The sequence below is a fragment of the Corvus kubaryi genome, unplaced genomic scaffold, assembly GCF_017639235.1.
Source record: "Corvus kubaryi isolate FWS band 111438036 unplaced genomic scaffold, C.kubaryi_AGA036_p1.0 37302, whole genome shotgun sequence".
Taxonomy (NCBI): Eukaryota; Metazoa; Chordata; class Aves; order Passeriformes; family Corvidae; genus Corvus; species Corvus kubaryi.
In genome coordinates, this window is record NW_024581095.1 from 1,620,174 (window position 1) to 1,633,629 (window position 13,456).

The 13,456-nt window shown below is 33.9% G+C and overlaps 1 protein-coding gene across 1 annotated transcript in view; it reads left to right on the top strand.

The window, feature by feature from the left end:
• Positions 1 to 13,456, top strand: part of FBXL17 (F-box and leucine rich repeat protein 17) — a 276,603-nt gene that overhangs the window by 181,992 nt on the left and 81,155 nt on the right. The window contains exon 7 of the mRNA XM_042028053.1: positions 1,353 to 1,429. Coding sequence (XP_041883987.1) covers positions 1,353 to 1,429 — 77 coding nt within the window. The remainder of the gene's footprint in view (positions 1 to 1,352; positions 1,430 to 13,456) is intronic.

The following is a 13,456-nucleotide window of genomic DNA, read 5'->3' on the forward strand; positions in this document are numbered from 1 at the left end:
CATGAGGTAAGGCAATCTTTACCTAATGACAAGAATTGCAAAAAACTTCTAAATATCAGGCTCTCACAGTTTTCCAGGGTTGAATATTTGTAATAGTGTTAAAGGAACTGTGATTAAGGTACTCCATCAGAAGTGTGCTGTTTATTAGTAGTGGAAGGAAGCAGAGAGAGGACATATAAGTATGAAGGGCTGTTGTTCAGTTATTGTCTTATTGTAGGAATTAGGTGGTTGCTTCTAAAATCTAAAATTGCCAGCATGAACAGTTAAATCAGATTGGGAGATAATCTATTGGAGGTGGTAAGTGGAAGAAAAAGGTCCCTGAAGGTTTAGGTGTATCTTTCAAAAGTATGACAAATTCAGCAATACTTATTTTCTTAGAAATTGACAAGTAATTTAATTTTGTGTACTGTTCAAGGGTTGATTTAAGTGTCAGAGTAAGTGATTGGGTAATTGACCTGAAAATTAAAGTCGAATATATTGGATCAGAAGAAATTCTTACAACTTATCCAATAAAATACACTTTAAAAAATGTATCTATGTAGAAAATAGCACAATGGTCATGCTAGCTGATCTAATGAACAACTGATCTACATTAATAGATTGAAAATGTATTTTATGATTCTGTGATTTCTGAGTGATGTATTATAAACAATGCAGTTGGAAATACTGCACTGTAATATGGGTTTGGTCACAAGTGCATAATAAACTCCTATTTAATTTCTTATGTTAAGTCGTATTAAGTTTTTTGCTTACAAAATTCAAACAGCAAGACTAACATAAAAACCTCTATGTTTCATTGCATATTCATCACAGTTATCATAAGGCAAATTAATGAGCTGTTTTCTCATCTATACAAGCTTCTCCAGTGATGTGTTGGAACACCATGATCGTGTAACATTTCATGACCTGATGAATGCTGACTCATGCCGTAATCACTGAAGAAATACAAACATGAATTTAAAATTACATTTTCTTATATTTTGTCCTCATTACAGTGCATTTATAGTTCTTCCCTAGAAGAAAGCTGTCAAAGCTTAAAATTTGCAACAGAAACTTTCCAAAGTAATAAAGAAATGGAAATTCACATTTGTGTAATTTTCCAAAGTGCTAGTCTGTATACATTTCAAGCAGCTCACATATTAGACTTAGGGGAATATCCATATAAAGGCATTCAATTTAAAATAATATTTTTCTCCAGTGTAAACATGTAGCTGTGTTCATTTTCAGTGAAATGTATGGAGCATTTGCAAAATGAAGAAACTGAGATACAGTACATCTTACCTGTGGATTGTACTCTTGATATTTAAAAGTGATTTACTGTCTTATAACAGTAATTTTACTGTGTCTTCCAGATGTGTGGAGGTGATTGCCAGAGAAGGACGGAACCTGAAAGAACTGTATTTAGTATCCTGTAAGATCACAGACTATGGTATGTAATATATCTATATCTTTATTTTTGTGAAAATTGAACCAGAGTTCACAGGAACTGTTACAGAAAGTGTTGGAAATGTAGAGATAAAAATTTTCAAAACCTTCATCCATAAAAATAGGAAAATGTATAAAAAGTGTTTAATATGCTTAAAAATATCTGTGGTTAGAAGTATGAACGTCAGTGTATGTATTTGCTGCAAAGTATTCTTATAGAATTGGAAATTACTGGGCAGACTGGGTAGGGTCCCTTTTTAATAGTCCTGGAGACCAGGAAAACATTTGAGAGAAAAATCAAAAAAATATATGTGATTCTAGATGCTGTAAAAGCATAACTAAGCAAGCAAGAATGTGGATTGGTCACCTGTTGTAAGCCATAAAATTTGAATGAGGTTGATGATCCTTTAAAAATGCTGTTATGATAAAATAGAGAGGAGCACCTTAGGAATTAAATGTCCTGTGTGATAGGCCTCATAGAAAGACATATTTTGTATTTAGAAGAGGAAAACTTCTAGGACTTGTTTGGAAAGGCTGCTTTGTTTTATCTTGTCTTAGTTTTTTCAAATTAGATACTGACCTTAAATAAGACACTTATTTCTGCCATAAGGCCATGAGGTCAGATTCTCAAATGTCTGTCTCCCACTTACATGCCTAGATTTCAGCAGGATGTACAAACTGTGTATTTGAGATGTTATTTCAGGCTTGCTGATTATTTTGTTTCTCTGTTTCTCATTCACTTTTTTTTTTTTTTTTTAAACTTTACACTCCCTAGCTTTTAATAAAGAATTACTATGTCAAAGTGATGATCATTCCAGTGGTTGCAAACTCATTCTATTTTCGTTTTCACATTTTGCACTTCACTGGAGTTTGTGTTGTGCCTTCCAGGGTGTGTTGTTCTGTTACCTTTTGTCCACAGTATTAGAACATAAGCCCACCATACAGCTGTTGCAGCTGCAGAGCTTGGGGCATGGCAGAGGAGAGGGAACATGGGCCTTTACTGCCCATTCCTCTGGTCCGCACTTGTTTGTACTTCCATGGCCAGAACAGATGTTGCCAGAGTTAAAAACAGATTTTCTCAGCTTGACGCCACTTGTCCAAGATGAGTTTCTGAATTTGTGAAATGTCTTATAGAAATTCAGGGAGGGGAATTGTTTGTAGAACACAAGGTGACAATAATGAAGGTGCTTCTTGTCACTGCTGAAGGGCGAGAGGTGCAGGACAGAGTCTGAAGGCAGACTTGTCCATTCCGTCTGTGTACTACAGACAGAATCTACAGGCCCTGCTCTTGTCCCTTCTGACTTTGACAACTCATGTGGAAAGGGTTATCACGGGCATAATGGAATCCATGTCTTGAGGATCAGTAATTTCTCAAACTGATTTCACCCTTCATTCAGTGCAGTTACTCTGAGGAAAACATGATTTTTCCCAAAAGTAGGGAAACAACTGAAATACTGAAGCAAAGAAACCTAAGATAGAGAAAACCTTGCTTATGAAAGATTGAAGAGAGAGAAAAGGAAGTGTCCGTAGCTAGATGAAAAGCATGTTTCAGAGAATGAATGAGCAGAGAATAAACACAGCATTTGGCTGATTTGCTCTGTCCAACCTGAGCTTCTCTTGACTTCTCTATACTAAGGCCCATCTGTCAATAATGCAGTCACTTAGCATCATTGTACTCAGTTACTGGGACTTTGAGAATATTTTTCTATTGATAGTGTTGCTACTACATTTTACTATTTGCTTAAAAATTCGACTATTTTTGCTCTTAAAGATCCAGTAAAATAGCTGAGATACTGACTCGTTTTTTATACATTATTGACTAATTGATTAGCATTATAATCTTCAGCATATCTCAGCATGCCAACTTGACAAATAAATTTTGCTTTTAACATCTGAGCTGAAAATGCAAAACAAATTGTAACAAAGTAGAATTTGGAAGCATAATTTATGGTTTCTAAGTAAAAATTTTTCCTTCAATTAAAAATGTGATAGCAAGTGAATGTTAATTAGGTTAACAAGAGTGTTGCAGGGTTGAACCAGGCATCACCCTTTTCTCATTTATTTTCTGGCAGTTCAGTTGAAGACTTTCTCTCATTTGTTTTTGTTGCTGGCAAGTTAAAAAGTGAGTCCCTTACAGTGCTGAGAGCTCTGTTTATTGTTGAACCTCCTTTATCAAAGAATCTGTCACTCTTCCCTGGGGGAGAAGAGCAGCCACTGCTCCTCAGAGGCTTTTGAAGCCCTCATGTCCTCAGTACCTTTGTATTTTGTCAGGTAGAGGAAATCAGCTGAGGAGCATGTGCCTGACTTCTCAGGGAATCTTTTAGGTGGTGTCCCGTGGTCTTACAAAGACTTAACAACTTCACACATGTAATTGTTCAGGCTCCACCAGGGAGTGTCTGAGGCTCTGTGAGGCTGTAACTGGGTGGGAGCACACAGTCCTGTGCAAGTGTGCTTTTTTTTTCATAATCCATTATGAAATATGAATAATAATTCAAGGGTGAAACACAGAATTGTCCTTGCTTTAACAGTTAAAATCTTGACACCAGGTTTGTATGGAGGCACGATTATGAAAGCCCTCTTTGAAACTATTCAGCGGCAGGAATTTTGATGTCTGGGATCAAAGATCATGATTGCTTAGTAACTCAGCTGGGAAAAAAAAGTAATATTGCTAATTTCCAGCAAAATTTTTAATCATGTGATACATTAATTCATCAATAATAACAACTTCAGTAAATAAAGAAAATAATTAAAGCAAAACCTGTTATTATTGTCCTGCAATTAACTCAATAAGGTATGTATGTGTGAGGTAATTTCATGTCCTTTAGAGAAGGATGTGAACTGTGATCTTTGTCATTTTATTAATTTTCTTCTTTTGTTTTTCTTATTTCTGCGTAGGCTAGGTAGTATACAAAACTACCAGGCATACATGTTTTTTATCTAATTAGTATATTTAAAGCACACTAAAATACTCAGTTTTACTTGGAAGCATAAAAGATTAAATGAAACCCCCTACACTCTAATAATGATAGGCTGCATTCCTTTTTCTGACATTTTTCTGACCAGGAAAATATTCTTTATAGTATACACACAGATTAGGATTCAAACAGGAATTGAAATATGTGTACATACTGAGAGGTATTAACTGATGAGAAAAAAAAATATTCTCTATTTCATGTTGCATTACAAAATGAATAATTTTGTATTTTTGCATACAAAAAGTGTGCTTTGTTTATTTCTGAAATAAATTATGTTATTATAACCTTTTTTAGGTTGGTCCAGCATAATTTTCTCAAGATGTATTTTTAATTAATGATGTCTATTAGAGTGTAAGATGCTAGGATGCTGACAATTAGTTTAAAAGTTTCTTTACATCCAACACATTGTTAAATGCTAAATAATCGCTAGAATGCATCTAGACTGACAGGGCAGACTGAATTAGTATAATCTTTGAGATAAACACCTGTTTGCCCAAGAACACAGACAGAGTGAAGTTAAAGCTAAACATTAGTTCCTCATACCGTTTCGCCCTTTTGTTAAGCAATCATGAATTAAGCATGGATTGTCAGTATTATCTTCGAATTTCCTGCCTTTTATTGATTTGTTTCACAACCTTAACTTTACTTAAATGTGGCGGGATTTGTATTTAAGCTTTTCCTAAGAACTGGTAAGGAAGTGGGACTTTCTCAGCTGTGGGGAGACTGTGTGTCAAATGAGTTAGGTTGATGTGAAGATGTAGAGTGGTGAGCTAGGGCCGCAAGCACACACAGAATTGTGTAACTGTCTCTTTGATTTTATGCTTTAGTTCTGGGTTTTATTGATATCCTTAGTGCTGGGAATTTGTTTTAAGCAAATTATTACTTATCAAGTTTGTAATAGTGCAGAGTGCTATGCGCTCTGAAACACAAAAGTGAGATTTTGTGTTCAAAGATAAAAAGATTTGATGAAACTAGCCTGTGAAACAGGAGTAGATGTTTTAAGGGTCTGATCTTGCAGTAATGTTAAGTGTATATTTTCGTTAAGAATTACTTGACAACCACATTCTTTGCAGTAGTGAAACATAAAAGTCTTTAATGCTTTACTTCCACTTTAGAAAAGCAGTCAGACCAGTGTTTCCTCTGTAGGTGCTGAAAAGAATTTCAAGGCAAGCTTTGAATTGTAGGCTTCCACTAACAGAACATAGGGGGGCAAAAAACAAAGCCGAACACCACCACCCCAAAAAATAAACCCCTAAAGAAGTCACTTCTGAAAAACGTTTGAAATAAAGTGTTCAAATTCAGCACTTTGTACAGCTGTGCCTTGAGAACAATCACTGAAGAACTTTCTGAAAAACAAAGTGCCCAAATGGTCATTACTAGGAGTGCAGTTAGCAGAATGCGGGGAATAAATTGATCTCACAGTGTTTCCTGTCAAGTAACCTTCAGAAGATGACAGCTGTCTTCATAGTTGTCTTGTAGAATTTCCATTACCTAGTACTTCCGGATTTTGCGTAACTTAGAAAGTCTCTATTTCTGGCTGTAAAGTAATTGCACAAAGCTTTTCAGAAGAAATGCTTGTCACAAGGACCTGAGATGAACTGTGGTCTTTTGCTGATAACTTTAAGATTCTGAGTGTTGAAAAAGAGCTCTCTAGCTATGTAGCCTTTTTCTTTTCTAAAATGGTTACTATTCCTTTCTCATACTGCCTGTTTTCAGCATTTAATGATGCATTTAGTGTCTCTGAGGACACATGGGGGTTTTTTTTAAAGGTTTTTCTTCTTCTGAGGGTGTTTGCTGAAGCAAAAAAATTAGTTTCAAGAAACTATAATGGAATTATATAGTTTTTACATTAAAATGTTACAGATAGGGCATAGCTATTACAAGTAGAAGTCTGGAGGAATAAGATAGCATTTATACTGAATCAAGTCCAATTGTCACAAGAAAAAAACATAACTGTAACTTGTGTTTATTCTTCATAACTGGATTATGGATTCTTTTCTGAGAAGTGAGATACCACTAACAATGTTAAAATAGTTTCCCAAGATACTGTTAAACTCTAATGTTTAAATACTTAGGATACATAGGCTTTCTATTTTAAAATAGAATATTTTAATTATTAACGAATAGGGTTGTCCTACTGAGAGTTGCTTGTGTTTTCCTTCCAATATTTACCATCTGTCATGTAAATCATAAAGACTAAGCATACTGTGGGTATTTTCACGAAAGAGAATGTTTAGTGTCTGCTTCTCACTTGGATTAGCAAATCTCTCTAAGGCTTGATCTCACTAAAACTATTTCTTTCCTAATATTAGCCTTTTAAAATCTGTTTTTAAAACACCACGTCTTTTGCACAGTATAACTCAGAAGGCAAATACATTTTGGGGGGGATAAGTGCAGCATTTATGGATAGACAGAACGGAACAGGTGGTAAATAGATTTCTGAGTTTAAAATATTTCATCCTCACCCATTACTGGTTTGCAATCTCTCCCTCAATTTACATCATTTAAATAAATACAACTTTCATTGTCTCTTTCAAAATTGTTTGAAATTGCTGCTGTATTGAGTTCCAAGTTTCTCTTCTCTGAATCAATCTTTCCCCTATTAGGTTTTCCTATCCTGTGTGTGGTTCTTTCTCTTTTGCACTCTTTTAATGATGCAATGAGAGCAAGCAGTAGTCACACTGAAAATTATGTTTATGCCTGTAGAAAAATGTACAGATAATCTTTTAGGGACCAGGGCTTCTGTTACCTTCTTTAGTGGTGTTGTGTATGTCACGTATATAGGTATGTTTGTGTTCGTATAAAATGGTGGTAATATAGTATATGGTAGTATCTAACTACTTTATATATACGCATATATATTGCTTTCTTATAAAATTTTTCTCTTCCTTTTCACAAAAATATTTTCTCTCTAGTTTTTGTTCTGTTAGTTATTCAGAAACCTGAAATCACTGAAGTAAATCAGCAGGATTGTTGGTGTTTAGTGCCAAATTTCAAGGTTCTTTGCTTGGTTTTAGTGTATGTTTTCTGTGCATAGGCTGCAACTTAAACTCCAGTAGACTGTAAGAATTAAAATACCTGAAGAGCAAGTAGGTGGCAAGCAATCTGTGCCCTGTTGTATGTATTAATGATACTTACTTCTTTTGACAAAATCTCTAGCAGCTGGTAAGGGGGTTTTGTTTGCTTTTGTATTAAAATGTTCACTCTTTCTGAATTCCAAAGCAAATATTTCCATAGAAACCCTGGTAATTATGAGGATCTGTGAAAGCTTATTCTAGCAATAGAGGTGAATTTCAGAGTTCTACATAGTTTAACAAACCAACAATGCACATTATAACTTACTGTCTCTTCCTCCATTATGATGGCATTACTGTTTATGTTGGAGTGTGCAGGGTGAAGTTGGAGTCATTTCATGTATTTCAAAACTTCTGAAAATTTCCCTTCAGCTAGGAGGAAAAATTACAGTGTAGAGGTTTTGTTAGGACATTTTAAAACTTGTTTAGTTTTATATTTATTATTGTTGTTTTAATTTGGAGTAGTTGCTCTTATAGCATCTTGCAGGTATTGACACCTAATTTTGTTTCTATAAGGGATCCCATTGACATTGAAACCAAGAGACTTATTAATATGAGGAAAGAGCTCTATATTGATGTATTTTGGGATTGGAACCCTATCAGAAGAAATCATTTTTATTTCTGTTATGAATGTTTAGGAATGTTCAGGAGTGAGTAGAAAACTTTAGTCACCTATCTGTGGAAATCATTAATAAGAAAAAGTCAAAATAAAACTTTATCAAAAGTAATCCCTGAAGCAGAAAAGAGCCCTTGAACAATCTTGTCAGCACGATATATAATTCATAACTATCAAAAACCCAAATTTTCTTTTTGTGTAAGTTTTATCAGTATTCCCAATGCCACAAAAATGGCATGCAGTTTTCTTTAGAAGTTGATTTGAGATACAACCGTGCATCTTCAAGACCCATACAGTGAGACAAATTACTGCAATAGTGTATTTCTCAAATAACAGACAGTCAAATCCTTTGTCCTATGGTACATAATAAAGGATTTTCTGTTTGAGCAATGAAATGAGACAAACTTTCAAACTATTTTTTGTCATACTGGAAGGTGGATTGTCTCCCTTAACCTGTACCCTTAAAAATAATGCAGTATAATAGCCAGCTGGAGGAAGCTGGATGTAGATGCGCTTTTAAATAGTCATAATGAACAGAGCAGAAGCCTATGATTTGTACACAGTTTGTTCCCAGTTGCTTGTTCTAAATGTGGAAAACAGAGATGTGTTGTACTTCAGGTTTGATTTGTCTTGTAGAGAGATCCACAGGTCCTGTTATTCTAATTTAAGTTTTTCTGTGGGAAACACAGTGCTTTATGTTGTTATTTCAATTATTTGGTGAGAAATTTGGCAGCAATTTATCAGTCATAATAGAAAATTTAATTTTGTGCTGTTTTATCACTTGAGAGAAGTGCTTAAGTTAATCTTCAGGAAAAATGCATCTTAGTTCTGAGTTCCAAGACACATATTTCTGATACAACAAAAATTGAAGTGGCCACAACCTCTGCATGTGCTGCCAGAAATACATTTTCAGGTTCTTGTTTAATCATTTGCTTTATTTACTGTGTTAGGAGACTGTAATATAAAACCAAACTCCATTTAACTCAGGATCTGACTTCTGTTCTCTTGTGTTAGTTGTATTTTCCTTTTTTGTGTGACCAAAAGAAGTAACTTACAGCTTTATTCCTCCAGTGCCACACCACCCTGTGTGCTGGGTGCCTCTCCAGTGAGCTACCACACAGCAAAAGCAGTGTATCTAAACATTTGTCTTTGGAGCTCAAGACTGATTTAAAGTGCAAATAAATGATTACATGTAAATTGTGCAATTATGATGATATCATGAACATTGTTGCTTTTTATGAAATTTTGATTTTGCCCGTCCTAAGACTACCAACAAAATGTACTGTCATTTTATATTTTCATTTCAAACGCTGTCTGTTAATGTCACACTTCAAGGAAGAATACCAATTCTAATGGAACATTTGATTTGCAGTCAGAGGTAGATTTACTTAACAAAAACAATTGTGAAACTTTATTTAGTATGAATTTATTTCTGGCTTGGATAGAATAACTTAATTTAAATATTTAACACATGTAATGTTTTCTGATAAGCACCAATTGCAACTCACATTAACACTTCTGCTATAGTCCAGTTTTATATTTAGTTCATTGGACTTCTGAATTTGTTTAAAATTTGCCCCTAAACCACATTATTTGTTGAGTAGCAATTAACATTATACTTCAAAAAATCCATACATTTACTGCATTTAAATTTATCCCTATAAACCTAGTATTAGTCTCAGAGGGGATTATTTAACATTCCTTCTCATATTTCTAAATTTTAAAGCAGTATTTGTATTTTCTTAAGTGAGAGAAACAGAACTCAAAAAGAAGAAGAAAAAAAGAATGTACCAAGTCTTTTTTCTATTTAATGGGTTATGATACAGAAGTCTTGTTGATATATGTAATCATACAAGTAAAGATTTGCACCATATTTTACAGTGACTGATAGTTTGCAGTTGCAATTTATTTCTCAACTTCTAGGAGCTAGTTTTATGATCCCCCTTTTTACTGCACTATAAAACATATTTTACAAATTACATTTTAAAGTTAGTGCATTTTTACAGTGTTGCCTAAATAAAAGTGAATGTTTTCTTCAGATGACGTCCAAAAGGGAGAAACAAGTTCACAGTTCTTAAACATGAGAACTGTTGTTGAAAGTTCTTAGCAAGTAATAAAGTTGTTTCATCATAATTTCTCAAACTAAGTCAAATCTTTAAAAACATTCATTTTTTGGTGGAAGAATTTCCTTTCAATATTCTATTTTATATGTTCCCTTGGTTTGTTGAATTCCTCTAATACTCAAATTACTCAAGGAAAGTCTAATTTTGACCATAATCTGTCTGCCTGCCATAAAAAATTTAAATGAAGTGCTTTGTAGAGTAGTGTAGTTATTTTGAATGCTTAAGTTTTAAAAAGAAAATTCTTTAATGATTTCTGTAATGATTTCTGCTCACTAGAATAGAAAGGAAACTAAACTGCTAATACTACAGCACATGATAAATACTGGTTTAGAGCTTTATTTTTTTAATTTAAAAAATGAAATGTTTAGTGGAAACAGTTCAATGGTTAAGTGTTTTTAACAATTGGAAGGAGAACATGAAAAAAAACTATAGCTTTACTACCTATCTGCCTTTTGACATATTACTGAGGTCTCACTATGAATGTGCATGAATAGATCTGTTATATGTAAGTATTGGATCTGTGGCCAAATACTAAAAAATCAAGTAGTAGGGACTGGATTATTTTTAATTCATATTGGTTTGAAACATGAATTACAACTCAAGAACAAAATATGTAATAATTAATACCATGGGTTTTTTACCAAGTTGTCTAAAAAGAGAGGATACCTCCAAAAAATATTTTAATTTAGTTAGTGAAGTGTAGTGAGTGGTACTTCCCCTCTACATTCCTTTAATTGTGATTCTGGGTTAGTTTTGTTATGACAAAAGCATTTCATTTTTACATCTGTAATGAATTATAGGAAGAAGTTCATGCTGTCTTTGTAAACTGTAAACTCTTCAGAGTGTAGTACAGAGTGTGGAAACTGTTCTGTCACCAATGGAGGGAATGTGATTCACTTTATAAGTAATCAAGTAATCATTGTGCTTTCAAAAATTAATAAATTGACATAAAAATTTTGTTTTGGTCAACTTCAAATATTTGAAGAGTTTTCTACAAAAAAAAATTAGTCTCAAAGTAGCTTTTAAATTATGTATTTTAGTTTCTCATAAGTCAAGTGGGATCATTTTAGCTTTTGAAATGCCAAGTATCTTTCCAGAACACTCAGACAGCAAGATTGCTTTATTTGCAGTTCTCTTTGGCTTGGTGCCATCATCCCTTAATTTCTGCTATACATACTGAAACATATTTCTTCTAATTACGAGATGCCTAATACAGAAGAGTAGGAAAGTATGTCCAAAAATGTAATATGCAAGATGGTTAGTACAGAGAGAAAGGAATAAATGTGATTAGAGACGATTCTTGAGTAGTGTAAGAAGGCAAATTTAATATATCTGAAATTCTAAAAAATGTGCGGTTTGGGATATTCCATTCATTTTTACATATTTTGTAATAGGCAAGTGAAATATATTCCATCATGTCAAACTGTTTAGATACTTCTAAAAAAAGTACAAATATGGGAATGTTTAAATGTTATTATCCAGGCGTAATGATCCAGTGTACAGATTTATAAAACTTTTCAGTAACCTGACGACATTGTTAGTTGGGGATTTTTTTTGCGGGGGGGGGGGGCACTCCAGGTCAATGTTTTGTTGGGGTTTTTCAAACTCTTTTTAATAGAATGTATGATATACATAATGCAACTCCATTATCTTTTAGGAACTCAGGAGCTCTCGAAACATGGAACTTTTGCTATGTATGGATATTCAAATAAAGATGAAATGGAAAAGAATTTTTTCATACTACTAAATTTTGAAAGCACTGAGATTATAGGTTGCATTTTGTGTAAATCATTTTAATTTGAAGATAGAGTAAAATCATCTCTCTCTGCTTCAAGTAACAAATCAAGTATGTTCCTTGATTAAATCTCTAGGCCTACATCACTAATAATTGTCTAGTGTCAAATTTATGTTTAAAAATGTGTGTTCTCTTAAACAGCTAATTAGTTCATGCATCTTGTTTTATGAGTGTGTGAATTAATGCACCTTAAACAGAAGTATTTTCTCAATTTAGTTGAAAAAAATTACTGTCCTGAAGTTTAGCAAGCAACCAGTAAACAAAAAATGCCAAGTATGAAATCATCATTGTTTATTGTTTGTAAGGGTTTCTCACAGGTCTAGGTCTTGCATTAGAGCACTAACCATACTATTAATTTGATATAATCAATAAATCATAGAAATTTAGATTGAACGAGACCTGTCTGAGTCACTCAGTCCAGCCAGGCACCCAGGGTGGGGTTGTCACCAGCCCTTGATCAGGTCCACTCTGGCTCTCTGTGGCTCTCCCTGGATATTTCTTGATGACCTCCAGGAACAGAGGATCCACCATGTGTCTCTGGACATTTTATCAGTGCCTCATTTACACTGCTACAGACTTTACTCTTTCCCCTCTAATGCTCAACCTAAATCTCACAGGCTACACTGTGGTCATTGACCTTGTTATATCTTTTGGTGAGCTGTGAGTCGGCTTTTCATAACTATCAATACAATTCAGATCTTACCCCACAGTATTTGATTTGTGGGAAGAAAAAAATGTGTTATTTTTGCATGTGAAATGAACCTGAAACTTTATAAAAAAGGGTAATTAACAAGTGTTAACAAATAAGAATAACTTTATATTTCTTGGTTAGTCAACCAATGGCTCTTCCTATTAGGAGCTTTTTATGCTGCATATTTATCACACTGAATTTATCCTTAGGCCACACGCACTTGTTTTACCATTACATTTTAACTTATTAACTTATTATTTAGAGAAAAAAACAAATGCCTTGTGAATTAATTATATTTGTTTTCTTTTTGCAGTTAACATTGAAATGTCATTAAAAATCAGTGACAGTGTTGCCTACAGCTTTGTTTTAAACCAATGGGGGATACTGGGGAAAAAAGTAAAACCCCTTTCTGGCTATTTGGATATTGCTACATTTTCATGTTGGTGAAACACAATTTCTTTAATTTTCATTTTGTCTTGAAAGCAGGCACAATGAAGAAAACTCCTTAATATTTGAGCAGCAATAAGTGCTCTAACATCCTAACCTGCCAGTTTAGCTGGTACCATCTCTGTTCTGGAAAGTGAATTCAAGGAAACCGTAGTGTTTAACTGTGGCTGCCTGGTAAAAGGACACATAGCATAATTACCAGTTGATGGTCTGGTGCACCAAATCCCAAATTACCTGTACTGTACATCTCCTATGCTTCTCTAACTTTTCATCTGAATCTCTGCTATTTCCCTAAAAGCATAGGTTTGTA